Raw genomic sequence first — 14961 nt, forward strand, 5'->3', positions numbered from 1 at the left:
ATGTGCTGAGCATAAGCTGATGCTTTTGGAGACAATGAGGGGGAAATAAGAAAACAGAACTTCATCCAGAGGAGCATGAGGCATGATTTCAGGGGCACAACACCTGCACCTTCGGCTGTTTAGGGTTACCCATTTATATTAGTGGGACCGGTGCAGCCACCCCGGCTACCCCCTGCCTGTAACATCACAGACCAGAGATGTTTAGCTTGTCTCCACTTTCTGACCTGGAGCTGCTGTGTTTCTCATGCCACATACAAAAAGGACATTTCAAGGTTGTGGGGGTGGCACTGCTTCCAGTGTTTGTTGACAGGAGCAGAATGGAGACAGAGCATCGTGCTTCTGCACGAGTAAAGAGGTGTTTGTGACTTGGCTGGGGAGGTAGACCCACAGCAGAAATAGAAGCACCTGGTAAAGAGGAAGAGCACATAGTCATGTGCAGCATCATAATCAAACTTGCTTGACTTGTGATTATTGGAGGAGTCTGCAGGTTGCATGTGAAGTGCAGCTGAAACTGATGCTGTGAAGCTTGCTATCAGCTGCTGGCAGTCTCTCCAGCGTGGCATGCAAAGTGGATAGATTCTAAACCCCTTGTTTGACAACTCCCTATGTGCTGGTGAATTTGGGGGAGCTGCAAAAGGTGTCTGTGAGTGCTGTCTGTGGTGTTTCTGCAGTCTGTTTGGCAGCTCCTGGTTAGTGGGCAAACTCTCAATTAGAGATTGTTATGATGTGATGGTGGAAGGGAGGGGGACTGCAGCAGTGAACAAACTAGGGCATTGCTAACAGAGAGGGGAAAAAAAAAGTAAAAGGACCGCTGCATTGCAGAGGCCCTTCAGGGAAAAAGACTGAATAATTATACTAACCATGACTTATCAGAAGCCTCTGCCTTGATGTACAGTGCTCCAAAGGGAGTAAATTACATTCTTGCTTTAAGGACCAGCAGCATCTTCCCATTTATTCTTGGAGAACAAATGTTAGCTTAGCTAGCTAAGGTATGAGCTCACTTGAGTTGATTCTATCAGTAGAATAAATACACAAATCCTTGTCTTCTCTGTTTACTTCAATTGCCCTGCTTCAAGTCATTGCCCTGCTGCCTGTTACAGGGTCTTGAGGGAAGGTTTTCAATGAATATTTGTAGTCCCAAAATATTGACTAGAATTTTAAAATTCTTTCTAATTAGCTCAGTGGAACACTTTGAGTTCCTGTGCACTACACTGTTAAAACACAGTTAATGATTCCACCTAGAGTGACCACTGCAAGAGGGGCAGGGTTTGCAGTCAGCCAGACCCCAGAAGCAGTGTGTTAAGAAGATAAGCAATTTCTGTCTTAGTTTAGAGACATAATTGTATTTCACAAATTCTTTAAAACAAAGACACATCTCATATCTGGACTGCATATTTTCAGTTACATTAGGGCAAAATTTAATCTGCCTTCTTTCTTCAGTTCTGCAGATACCCGATAACCTTTAGCCTGTTTCTTAAGGAGGCAAGAGTTCAGCTGCCTGGCCCTGCCCACCTTACAACATCACGGAATCGGTTTCTCTGCAGGCTCCTCTGGAGAATTTACTGTCTGTTTACAGGACTTGTGCAGTTCTTGTGTGCCTTTGCAGTAGCCAGCTCTGCTACACAGGTTGTAGCACAGTTCCAGAGATAAAGGGAAGGCAGGAGTAGCTCAATCATGAAAGGATGAGGTGTAAATAGAGCCAGTAAATAAAGCACAGATGTTCAGAAAATCTCTGCTCCCAGGTGTGGGTGGCTCCCAGTTAATGCTGAAATAGGGCACATGGAATCACACCTCTGTGTAGCAGTTTCCAGATTGTAACAAAGATGGGTTAGCAAAGAAGCCTCTGAAACCAAAGGCAAAGGCCTGAGCCCCAGGGTGACCATCAGGACAACAGGAGCACACTCAGCGTGTGGAGCTGTTGGTGCAGGCTGGAGGTGCAGCTCACCGGGGGGCTTCACTGTGCCTCATGCCACCGAGGGATGCCGTGAGACACACACTTGTGCCTGTGCAGCCCTGCAGCAGGAGCAGAGAGCAGCAGTCCTGTGCTGTCTCACACTTCCTTTCCACCAGCACTTTCAGGTTAAATTTTTTTTAGAGGTAGATCATTCTCATGATTGCTCAGTGAACATTTCGCCTGTGGGCCTTGGGGTTTGGGAGAGGCATGGTGGCCAGGAGTGTCTGGAGTGAAACAAGAATTGTGCTTCCCAGAGAAAAATGTTGTTATTCAGTAATTTCCCAGTCCATAGTAATTGCTACTCTTGGAAGTGCCTGGGGCAAGGATAAAATCCCAGCTTTCTGAGCACAGAGCAGACACCGGCTCTTTGGATCAAGGAACAAACAAGCTGCAAACAACTGCCAAGTGTTGTGAGGCCATATCCTTCCATGTCCTGTTTCCATGATTGTGTCAAGCCAAGTGAAGGAATGCGCAGAGGAGTTTAAAGGGATGGTACTTGGGGTGACCACCCTCTGATGGCTTCCTCCTGTACTATAAGTGGTGCACCCTTTTCTGAACTGTACACAGCCACGCTTGGTTTAGTCTGAGTTCTTATTTTGCCCCACAGATGAGTTGGATCTCTTACAAATGGACAGTGGACAGCAGTTGCTGGTATTTGTGCATAGTTTTTTTCCTAGTTAATTAGAGTAGCGGTGCTTTTTCTTTTCAGAAAAAGCCTTTCTTCTTCTCACAAAGTGTTCCCATTTGATCCTGATCTCTGATGAGCTGGGCAGCCTTTTCTTCTTTCTTTATAAAACTCTTCAGAAGTCATCATCTGCTTTCGTAGCCATTCATTCACTGTCTGTAGAAAGGTTCTCTTAAGGAAAAAAAAAAAGAAAAGCAAATGGAACCCCCTCTGAACTGAAGGACAGAGATTTTCCAGTGACAGACGTGTAACAAACTAGAAAGGCGTTTCAGTATGGATCTCCAGTGGAAAGTATCTGTGCTTGCCTTCTACTGAAGCTTTTGCTGCTCTCAGTAAGTGTCTGTGGAGATGATGTTCCTTGACATGAGACATGAATTGAAGGGAGGCTGGTGTGAAATGACGAGTCAAGTCTGTATGGGATGGACAAGGGTGTGGCCTGTACTGAATGCCAATGATGCTGATGCAAGGCAGCATAATAGGCAGCCTTTTGTCTACTGTTGGATTCTCAGTTTAATATTTGTCTGTCTTTCCCAGATGGCAAACATCAAAAGGACTGGAGGGTTTGGTGGCTCAGTTGTGTTAGCATGACGTTGCCATCCCTGTGGCACCCAAACTCTGGTTGCAGTACAGAGGCAGGTGGGATCACATGCATTGAAGCTATCTGTGCCAGTACAGCGTGTGCATGCTGCCTGTGGCATTTCACAGCTGGACAGGGACATGGTGTCTGGAACACGGCAGTGCCAAGGTGGTAGGTGCACATCACCAAAATCTGTGGAGGATGTCTGTTTACCAGGACTGGATGCTCTTCCTAGCATGCAGATGTGATGAGATGCAGACATCACAGTCTGGTAGGAGAAACTGGCTCTGCATTGGTGAGGTTCTTAGAAGAGTTGTTGCACAGCCGTAAGAGGCTTTTGGGAGACAGAAGCCCATGGCCAATAGCACCGTTAGCACTCCTCTCTCTGTCTGGGCAGACTGTATGTTTAACTTCACATCCTGGATTTTACCATGAAAGATTGTGTTTTCTTCAGGATAAATGTTCTGTGTTGTGGGGCTGAGGAGCAGCTCACTGGGATGCGTGAGCCTTGGTGCAGGCTATGGGTACCTTGTTCCTCCTCTCCTGACTCCTGGTCCGCGTGCAGGCTCTGTTTTGTTTATATTCCTGCCGAGATTTGTTTGGGTTTTTCCTTTCACACACCATCATTAAGTTGCAGTTCCTTCAAGTAGCCCGGCGGCCATGGCTTTGACTGCACTTCCCAGACTGCCTCTTCTGTTTTGGCTGTGAAGTGATTGGACTGAGATGAGAACTCTTCCCTTTCCCGCTCGGGGTGTTGTCCTCTGAGCCAGCCTGTCCGCAACCCATCCCCCTTGGAGCTCTGTGCTTATTTTCGTGGCAGGGGGTGAGCCTGTGCTGGAGCCTGCACTTCCCTTTCGGATGACGTCAGAGCACGGACACTCTCGGGGGGATTCTGTGGGATTTGAGCGCTTCGCAGCCCGGCCCCGGTGGGGTAATTAGCGAAAGTACCGCGATCCCGTGCGCCCCGAGGGGAAAGCCGCACGGCTGCCCGGGGGTGACGCAGGTACCGCCTGGCCCGGCCCTCGCTCGCTGCGCACCGGAGCACGCCAGGGAACGGCAGCTTCGCGGGGCGTGATGACAGTGCCGGCGGAGGCGAGGCGAGGCAGGGCAGGGCACCTGCCGTGTACGCTCCTGGGTCGCAGAGGGGAGCCTACCCTGGGCCGGCCGCCCTGCGAAAGGATGGATGGAGGGAGGCGGATGGAGACAGGCAAACGAGCAGGCGCCTGGAGGGACAGAGGAACGAGACACGGACGGACGACAGCCCGAAGCCGCCGAGCGCGCGGCGCTGTAAACACGGCGGCCGCCAATGGGCGCCGGTGACGTCAGTCCCGGGGCGGGGAGCCGACGGGGCGGGGCGGCTCCCCCTCCCCCTCCCGGCCGCGTCGCCTAGACAATGGAAGGCGGCGGCTGCAGCCGCGTCCCGCCACCCGCGGCCGCGCTCGGCCGCCGCTGAGCGCGGGGCGGGGAGGTCGAGCACGGGGCCGCTATCCCGCTATGGCCGCGCCGCGGGGCCCCGGCGTGGGCTGAGGGCGGCGGCAGGACCCAGCGCCCTGCTCTCTGCAGCAGGGTCTCGGGGTTGTTCTCCGTCCCCGCCTGGCGCCCGAGCCTGGCGTGGTGCCGCTACCCGGGCACCCCGGGTCGGGTCCGGGGTGCTTCTGGCGCCTGTGGGTGCGAGAGGTCGTCGGTCGCGGCGATGGGCCCTTAGGTCTGCCCAGGATAGCTGGGGCAGTCGCTCCTAGCCCCTCGCCTGCACCGCCGCCGGGGTCACTGCCACCTTTCCCAGCCGTCCGTTCCCGCTCCTCTTGTCGTTGGCCCGGCGCATGGTGTGCCGGTAAGGCAGGCGGCAGCAGCGGAGCCGCCCGGAGCGCTGAGCGGTGTCCGCACACTGTGGGCCAGCTGCAGCAGCTGTTCGCCTGTGACAGGAGAGCGGCGGCCACCTCGGCGCGGGAAGAGCCTTGCCCGATGCTGGGCCATGTGCGGCCCTGCAGCCAGGCGCTGAATTCCAGCTCGCCTGCAGCCCTCGGGCGTCTGTGTGCCCGCCATGCCCCCAGCCGCTGAACGCCTCCCCGCGTCTCCTCCTGCTGCGGACGGCCGGACCCTCCCGCTGCTGGAGGATGCCTGCAGGCGCTAGCCCGTGCAGCGCGGTCGCAGAAGAGCGGAGACGGCGCAGCCGAGCCCCGCCGGCGTTGCGGTGAGGTGGAGCAGCTCCAGCTGGCTGCGAGAATGCGACAGACGACAGCCAGGACTGTGCGGGAGTCTGCTTTGTCCACCCCTGCTGCAGGGTCTGCACCAGATGCTGGCTGGAGCCTCCGCTGATGCCGTGGCAGACTCCCAGGTCAGTCCTCTGGTGCTAGATGTTGTCGGTTTATTTACCTGGAAGCAGGCTGAGGTACTGCAGAGGGGTCCAATTCCCCTGCGCTTTGCAGGTGGGTGTGCAGCGATGACAGCGTTGCTTCCAGTATCACAGGATGGTGTGTTGTGCAGTGTTTGTGTGGGGTTAGATCTGCATGCTTCTGTGTTGTTGGTCACTGCTGTGCTTACAACATGAAAGCACGCCTTTTCAAGCTCGCTGTTCCTCCCCCTGCTTCTCCCTGTGCCCCTAGTTGTGGGACGCGGTCGCGTTTCCATCTACTCACCCTCTCTTGTTGGTCCCCAGCCCTTCCAGGGTGATGTTATGGTGCAGGCTCAGAGCTGTGACAGCACTTCCATTGTAGCATCAGGCACGCAGAAGGACGGGTGACATCCTGACACCTCTAGATCACAATTTCGTGTTCTGAGTTGTTATGGTGTAGGATGAGGTCAGTAGCTCAAACCCTCCCTAGTGAGTTTAGGGATGCTTAAAGCACACGCCTGCTCCATGCCAGGTTATTGCAAAACTTGTTTTGCAGGGCACTTCATCAGAAAGAGTGAGGCTGGGAAGGGGATTTCAGAGCCTCTGTGAGCCACTCTTAGCTTAGAGATGGGGGAACGTGGCTGAAATCTGACCTTTGAAAGCTCCCAGTGGAGGGGATCCTGGTCTTTTTTGCTGACCCATGCTAGTGTGCCACAGTTTTGTAGCTTGCAGCAGTTCGATTTATCTCATGCAGCAGTAGAGACCATTTTATATCATTCTCCTCGTTGCTGGTGGTTTATGGGTGAATAATTTGGGGTTTGGGTTTGCAGTTTTTATGAGTGAAAGCTTGGGTCAGAATTTTTACCATGTTTACAATAGCACGGCACAGGTACCATGAAATCCTTATGCCCTGTTTATAGCTCCTTTAGCACAGAATCCTTGGAGGAGGGAGTCGCTGTGAGCAGCGGGTAGCCCTGTGCAGGTGAGCAGCGGCGCAGCCTCCTAAACTGTTGATCTTTGCATACAACCAAACCCACAGTTTTAATAGCACTGGCACCCGTGGGAAAGCGCAGCCAACTTCTGACCTGTGATGCAGGGAGACTTTAGGTCAGCCAACTGTTTTTGTGCAAATTACTAAACAGCACAAGAAGTGACATCTTTAGCAGTCTGCTCTACCTTTAAAATACATCAAATCCATGTGACATCTCTCAAGCCTTCCCTTGCTTTGCTGAAGTAGCTGTTCCTGGACAGTGTGAAAATATTCCCTATCCCTAAGCTCTGGGGAAGAAATAAAGAGGAAATAAAAGAAGCAGCAAGTGTTGATACCAAGACTGCCACTTCAGGAAAAAGTCTGCCTGAGCCACCTCCCTTCTCTGGTGATGGCATGATAAAAAAGTAGAGGGAAGTACCATCTTTTGAGGGAGGGCCGGCTGCTGGCGATGATTGCCAGGAGCAGAGTACTCCCAGGTATTATGGGAGTAATACCTAAAGAACTATGTGAGAAGTGTTCCTGGTAAGAAGCCTTACCCTGGTAGGTGGATTAATGACTTAATGAGAGTGCCTGCATGTGCAGGTCTGGATTACTTAATTATTCCTGCCCATGCCCAGTAGTGTTTACTACTTCTGTGGAAGCACATACCTTCAGCAGTTGTATAGGCTCAGAGTGTAAATAGATGGTTTCCCTTGTCTTGCATCTCAGTAGTTGTGGCATTTCTCACTAACCAGAAAGCCTGGAAGTGACTTGTGCCACTAACACAAATATGCACTTGTCTTAGAATATTAAGTACAAATTTCAAGTGCTTTCATTTGCTAGTAGAGAATATGACCTGTGATAGCTGATTGCTGAATAGGTTTGGTAAGATGCCTTGAGGATGTTGCTGCAGCTTCGCCTCAGGAATGACGTGTTCCCTCAACCATGAGACCTCAGAAATAGATACTGAACCAAATCAAATTGAGACTGCAATGTGGAAGATGTTAGAGTTTTTTACTGTGTAGAAGAACTGAGCAAGATTTTTATAGGCAAGTGACAGATGATTTGTAAAATGAGAACAGAGCAGTGGCACTCGGAGAAGTGATGTGTCCTTAGGCTGCTACCATCCCCACCCACAGCTTGCACAGAATGAGAGAATAAGGTGTGGCTGACTTACTCTGCAAAAACACAGAAATGTTTCTGCTCTGCATGTTGTTTTCAGAGTGCTTCACTCTTGCACATGGTAAATTCAGTCTGCTGTGCTCATAAAGTGAGTGCTGTAACACTGCCACTAATAAACCCACACGTGCCAAGCAGCCTGCGCCCTCGGAGCAGCTTCTGGCCCTTGAGTGTCTAAACACAGTGTGTGGGAACCCTGCAGGTGCAGATCTGGTGTGGTATCCTGAGTTCAGTGGTTAGAAATCTGTGGGGAAACAGTTTTATCCTGGGCAGAGGATCCCAGAGGACTGTGCAGGAGATATGCACCCTCATCCTTCAGTCCCTAAATGTTGTCTGTCATTTAGCAGAATGGCAAAATAAAGCAGACCTCCAGGTGACAGTGTGAAAGATCGTGGCACAGATACTGCTTGTGACTAAAAGCTGCTAGTTGGTTTTTGTCAGTCCAAAGCTGTATCTTCTCTGTAGTAGTTCTGGCTGCATTGTCGTGTCATGAGTGGTACAGACAGTTTCTTGCTGGCAGAAACTTGCTTGACAAAAGGTCAGGAGTCGTCTGGTGAAGCAGTGTGCAGCGGCTGGAAAAGCAACTCGTGATGATAATTCCTTCAACTTGGTTTGTGAGGCAAAGGAGGTCTTGTGACTCACTGCTGTATGTTGGTGTCCCCTTAGCTCAACACTTGGGCCATAGTGGTGTTGCACGTACCGCACAGAGTACAAGATCTTGGACCCGATGTCTGCTAGTATGTGGCTTTACTAAAGCATGAGCAGGAGGCAGTGCTTTGAGCTGGTGCCCACCCATCAGAAACACTGCTTGCACAGCTCAAAAACAGAAATAAGTAATAAGTATTTTTGGAAGAGGTCAGAAGATTGGGGAGGGCCATGCAGAGCAGTGGGAGAAGCACTGCTCTTGCAACTAAGCTGCGCAGCGCAGATGTTTCCTCCAGGTTTGGTGCCTGTTTTTTACTATGCTGTTAGGGTGGGGTCTCCACCCTTACTGTTATTAAAGTCTACGGTGTCTTGTCTCCTGCTACCAGCACAAAGCTGTTGAGCGAGGGAGTGGTCCAATGCCTTTTGGTAGCTCCGAAGGAGCTGTGTTTCTCACAAACATTTCTGGTAACGACCCACATGCCTCCTAGCCTGGAAGACACTCGGTGAAAGTTTGCAAGTGCTGTGCTTTAGCTGCCGCTGTTAACACAGGGCACAGGCAGACAGGAGCTGTTGCAGGTTCTAAGCAGGCTTCACAACGCAGATGCTTTTGCAGTGTCAGGTGCAAGGGTGGTGTCCGGGGTGTCTCTGTGCAAGCAGACACGCTGGTAGCTCTGTCAAATGCTAGAAAATGCATCCTTAAAAGACTTGTCCCAGAATAGTTTTGCTTTTCTAGAAATGTTTTGTCCATGACTTGCTGTCATTGCTGTAACCAGTAGCAGGCTCCCTGTGAGTACAAGCTACAAAGAAGCTCATGCTGCATTTAAATGATGGTTAATGTTTTAGGGAAATGAGCGAGACATCCAAGCCTATTTCTTAGTGACCAAGGGTCTGTTCCCAGTCCCTCCCTGCAGGGACACCCAGGCTCCCTTTGGCCTGCTGGTGCTGTGGAGCAGTCCAGCCTTAGCATGACAATGGAACAACTGGTTTTCTCAGGATCAGACTGTAAATAAATAGCACCACAAATAGTTTTGCTGCCTTTCCCAAACTTGGGTTTGAATCTGTGTGAAGGGGTGAGGGCAACAGAAGTGAAAATTGCTTTGTGTGTGTGTCATGGAACAGGTCCCTCAATTAGCCTGTGATGCTTGGGGCTTGCAGACTGCCACAGAAGGTGCAGGGCAAGAGGGGTGAAGCATGAGTGAGTAGATGCATGTAGCTCCATTGGGTCCAGAAGCTTCAGAGCTCCCATCAGGTGATGGTTCTTTGGTTTTATATGGAATGGAGAAATTTGAAAGTACAATTTTTTGAAAGTACAATTTTTGGCTCATATATTTTGCAATTTGATCATCAAAAGCAGAGTCCTTGGGTGAAAGCTTAAATGGGTGGGCGTTTTTGTGGCCACATGTGTGTTTGCTGCCTTTGGAAGGAGCTAGAGCGCTTCCAGTGCAAGATACCTCCTTGTGCTGGTCTAGAGCCCTTCAGGCTTCTGCATTACAAAGCAGGAGAAAAGTTAATGTTGACAATTTCATTTATCTGCTATTGAGCTCATGTCTTCAGTGCACTGTGAGACAGGTGTGCTGTGAGACTGTCTGTTGAGTATGAAATACAAGAATGTGAAAACTCTGTTCCTGTGTCGTTGTTGCCTGCGGAGCCCGTGGCTGTACACAGACCTCTGAAGGGAGCAGGACAGAAAAGTGTGATTGGCAGATCAGAAATAATAAGGACTAGAGGTGCTTGAGCTTCTCAGAGTGATACCTGTAATGTTCAGCCCCATGGCTTTTGTAGCCCATCCCTTCATTAGAGAATGGTAAATTGCATAACTTAAGGCAGGTTGTGTTTTTTCATTTGCTTGTGATGTTTCGGCTGTCCTGGTAGTGCCTTTTTGGCGGTTAGGGTTTCCACAGGAAAATGCATTAGAGAGTCAGCAGAATTGGGTCAGGTTTTGGTCATGTTTTCCATGCCAGAACACAAGGGTTTGTTTTGTGCTGCAGTACAGTGCTTTGCTTAAAGAACCTTCATTGTCCAGCTGGAGGATCTTGTTTCCAACCTCAATTACATTGATACATAACACAGAGAACAACCCCTTTGCTTCCCAAAGTGAGAGAGAAGTTTTCTTTCTGTACAGTTCCTCTAAATTTTAGACAGCTGTGGCTATCATCCTTCCGTGCAGTCTGTGAACATGGGTAGAGACATGAGTCAAAGAAAACCCAGGTGTGCTGGTGTGTACAGCTGAGTTTGGTTCTGACCCTGTTGAACCCAGGACTATGTAATGGAATGATGTTTTCATGCCAGTTTCTGTGGCATAAGTTGCTGGTTTTTGTTTTCATCATGATGCCTTGGGGATGATGCTTGCCAGGTCTTGTTGCTGAGAAGACAGAAGAGATAACATTTTGAAGCAGATGTGGGACTTGGAGAATATTGATTCCTAGGAGTTCATTAAAGGCTTACCCTCTAATTAGGCCCTTGCAAAATCTTACATTTTCAAGGTACAGGGCCACCTTCATTGGTTGTAATTTAATGGGATAGAAATAGTGCAGTCTGGTAAAATAGTTTGGAAGCTGCTTTTAAAAATGCTCCTGAGAGATACCGTGAGAGTGCAGAAATGATGTTGGTTTACTTTTGGGAGCCTGACGGAAAACAAGCAGGTTCCCTGGCCCTGCTGGAAGGAAGGAAGGAAGAAAGAAAATGTGGTGCTCAGGGAGCTGAATGACCCCCAGAGTTTCCAAATCATGATGTGTCTTTTTCTGACTGCAGCCTGGGCAAGGCATCTGTGGGCTCATTGGCAAAGGTGTGGATCATGCTGGCTGTGCTCCAAATGCTGTGAATCCAACACACGTCCAGGGCTCAGCGTGGAAGAGGAAGAGCCCTTCCACTCATTGCTGAGTACAGGAGGAGCCTTGGAGGTGTCCTTACCTTTGGCTGCTAGGTGTCCTTGCTCTGTTTTATTAAGGATGCACCAACTCTTGCCCCATAGCTAGTTGCTGTCTTCCCTTTCTTGTTCTCATGCTTTCTCACCCCTCAGCCTCTTTGTCATTTGGTTTTTTGGTGGGCTGGTGCACACGCCTCAAGTGACCACTCGCTTCGGAAGGGCATGCCTTGGTGTACTTGATAGCACAGAATTTGTTGTGGAATCATGATACATAAATAGTGGCTTTGTTCTAGCTGCTTAGGAAGCAAGTGAGATCCCCTGGAAAATGGGCAGCACAGGGATGCTTTCCATGCACCGCTGTCCCACTTCCCTTAGTTGCTGCTGGGGTCCTCTATGCTGAGGGTGCATCCTGATGCTGGGCAAGCGCTGTCTGTGTTTGTTAGACTTGGAAAGGGCTCCCTTCACTCTGTGCTGGAGCTCCAGACTTTTTGTTTCCACTTCCCATGTTACTAATAGTGGCATGTTTCTGACCTGCTGTAGACTGAGCAGTGATTTACAGCCATCTATGACAACCACCATTGCCTTAGCAAGATGCTGAAGGTCACTGTGACCAGTGTAGAATGTGAATCCTTCAGACTCTTAAGTGTCTTCTGCCATCTCAAATCAGGTAGTCCTGCCCTAAATAATTCCCAGGAGCACTGTCCAGGTGTCTGAACAGGAAGAGAGGGGAGCAGTAGATGCCATTTCAAGTTCTGTTTCCTAAGAAAAGTTCTCAGCTTTGTTCTAGTGTTCCCATCTGGGGACAGTAGTGATGACAGACGTCCCTTAGTAACTTCAGTTCTCCTATGAGTGCCAGGAAGTGCTCAGTGTCATTAGCTCAGGATGAGGACAGGTGGAGGCTTCACTCAAGAGATCACCGAGCTTAGAGAGAAGAGTCCCAAGAACAGACACAAACACGGGACCCTCCATTTCTGTTCCACAATGGCTTCATCTTGGAAAAAAAGGGGAAGGGGGAGGGGGAATAGCAATCTGCAGGATACTCTGCATCTCTCTGGAATGATTTCCTCTTGCTGTTTCTGTCTGCACAGAAGAATTCCCTGGAGTCCTGAAGCCCTGGGCTGGTTGCTCTGTAATGCCAGTCCAAGTCCCACTTTCCTTTTAAAAATAGGCTGCTTTTGCCTATACAAGGTCGAAGGCTCAGGTACCATGCCTAGTGTCTGCTGCCACTCTGAGCTCTAATAAAATACTCGTGCTGGCCCCCCAGGGGCATTAAAAATGCAGAACGGAGCCGTTAACCTGCGTGGCAAGGTGTCTGTCCTCTTTTCCCGGCACCTGAGCTGCGGCCGCTGCATGGCAGCAGGCGGGCAGGGGCGGCCCGGCGGAGCCAGGCTCCGTCAGGCTCTGCAGCGTACGTGCCCCGCCTGGCGATGGAGAAGGAGGAGCCGGCGCCGCGGACCGCACTGCAGCACTCTGCAGCACTCGGGGGTGGCCGCTCTGTGGAGATGGCCCCGGGACCGCCTCTGTGCCAGGAGCATTTCCTCAGCTGTCAGTCGCTCCCAGGAGCTTTGCAGCTAGCAGGAAAGCTGATATGAAGAAGGCACTAATAATAATTAACAGTGCTTTGGACCAGGCAAGAAAGGCTGTAGTGAAACGAGGTTAAGGGGAAGTTACCAGCCGCATTCCTTTGCCCCGGCCTTTGAGTAGGCTCACACGAGGAAGGGGATGTCTTTAGCCGGTGGACTTGAGCTGTCTCTTATCAGTGATCTGCAATATCGTCTTCGGTGCAGTACAGCAGAGATCCAAATCTCTCTCTGTCAAGGGTTGAGTTGAATCTGTTGCTGTTACTCATACCGTGCTACAGTCATGCCAGCTTCATACCCTCTGGTGAGAGTTGTGCTTTGCAGAGTGTAGTGCACAAGTAGTCCTGCAGCCTTTCAGGATGGCCGCCACCTGTTAACCAGGTCACTCTGAGAAGCCCTTCTCTTCTAAAACTCGATCAGAGGTTGCTAATTTTGATTCCTGTTACTGTCAGTGGGCTTTGTCCTGTGGTTACCAGTGCTCTTCACCATCACATCATCTACATGGATGCACGAACCCAAACAAGATGAGGGTTATCTTTCCTCCACAGCACATTAGCAAGGCTCATTAAACGTTTCCTAGTCACAAAAATTATCCTCTGCAGCATCGTGTGAGCTGCATGAAGCCTCTCCCTTATGGGTCACAAGGCAGAAGGAGCTCTCTGCATTTGCAGCTACTTGAGCTGCACTGAGTGGTCCCAAACAAAAAGATTGCTTGAGATGATCTTAAGGGCATCAGGCTCAGCAACGTCCTTTTAACCTACCTGCTCCATTCTTCAAGCATTAGCAGCTGTATTGCAGTACTCTGTTGTGGTGCACGGAGGAGAAAACAATTGATGCAGCCTTTTGGACTTCTGCAGAGCCCAGAGAGCTGCACTGCCTCTCAGACCAATGTTACTGGATTGGCATTGCCCTTACTCTTGATTTCTGGTACTTCTGTTCCTGGCAGTTGGTTGAAAATGTTTTCCAGGAAGGAAGGAGCAAGTAGCTTTTTAAAGGTTCTGTTTTCTAAGCTCAGAAGGAAGCAGAGGAGGTGGCTTTCCTGCATGGTTTCAGGAGGCAAGCCAAGGACTCTTAAAGCAGGGACACTGACTCTCAAATGGGAGGTATTCTGACAGCTAGGATGCCACTGAAATGCTGTCGCAGTGGTTCTATTTACTTAGGGTTTACTTGTTCTCAGGGGAGTTGTGTTACCTTTGTCCTGCATCATGTGAACATAGCCAGAATCCGTTGCCTGTGGTTACAATTTTTCTGGCTGTTTTCATTAAGGAAGTTTTCTGGAATTGCAGGCAAAGGTCTGGTGCAGGCACTTCAAGAGCCTAGGATGCTGCAGGGCAAGGGTCCCTGTGCAGTGCCAAGCAGAACAAATCTCCTGTGTGACTTCTGGGTAGCTGTTTGTGGCTTCCTGTGGTAGGCTGTCCAAACCGGAGCTTGCTTCCCATGGAAATGTCCTTATTCTGTCTCTCTCCAACCTAGATAACCAGTTCAGGATGTCCATATTGGAGCGACTTGAGCAGATGGAGAGGAGAATGGCTGAAATGACAGGCTCCCAGCAGCACAAACAAGGAGCTGGAGGGGGGAGCAATGGGAGTGGAAATGGAGGAACACAGGTGCAGGTAGGAGCCCTGCTGTGTCCAGACATGGCAGCTTTGCACTTTTTTACCAGAGAGAGGCTTGGGGGTCTGGAGATCTGTTTTTTTCCTGGCCAAGTCTGACTTCTGGGTGTCTTTAACAGCAGTTGGCTTTACCTGGAATTTGCCACTGTCTCAGTACTTCTAGAAGGGGCAGGCTGCCAGCTCAGGGCAGGCTGCATGGTTCAGCTGGGCTGTGTGGTGTTTCAGTGCGTTTCTGGGACTGGGACGCTGGGCAGCTGCTTCGAGAGCCGCGTGGTGGTGGTGTGTGAGAAGATGATGAGCCGTGCCTGCTGGGCAAAGTCCAAACACCTGATCCATTCGAAGACCTTCCGAGGAATGACACTGCTCCACCTGGCCGCTGCCCAGGGCTATGCTACCCTGATCCAGACCCTCATCAAATGGCGGTAAGCTCCAGCCCCTTGGACTCTTGGCTGTCAATACAGGCATGGCAGAAGCATACCTAAGGTCTGCTTGCTCCAGGCTTCTGACTGTCCCTTACAAACAGCCATGTCCCTAAACTTGTTCCTGTCCTCCCCCTCTCA

General features: G+C 50.4%; 1 protein-coding gene across 5 annotated transcripts in view; it reads left to right on the plus strand.

The window, feature by feature from the left end:
* Nucleotides 1-14961, plus strand: part of CAMTA1 (calmodulin binding transcription activator 1) — a 221235-nt gene that overhangs the window by 182713 nt on the left and 23561 nt on the right. For all 5 annotated transcript variants that reach the window (XM_054175744.1, XM_054175740.1, XM_054175741.1 and 2 more), the window contains exons 12-13: nucleotides 14262-14401; nucleotides 14627-14823. In XM_054175744.1, the coding sequence (XP_054031719.1) occupies nucleotides 14262-14401; nucleotides 14627-14823 (337 nt within the window). The remainder of the gene's footprint in view (nucleotides 1-14261; nucleotides 14402-14626; nucleotides 14824-14961) is intronic.

This window comes from Dryobates pubescens, chromosome 33, assembly GCF_014839835.1.
Source record: "Dryobates pubescens isolate bDryPub1 chromosome 33, bDryPub1.pri, whole genome shotgun sequence".
In the NCBI taxonomy this organism is placed as follows: Eukaryota; Metazoa; Chordata; class Aves; order Piciformes; family Picidae; genus Dryobates; species Dryobates pubescens.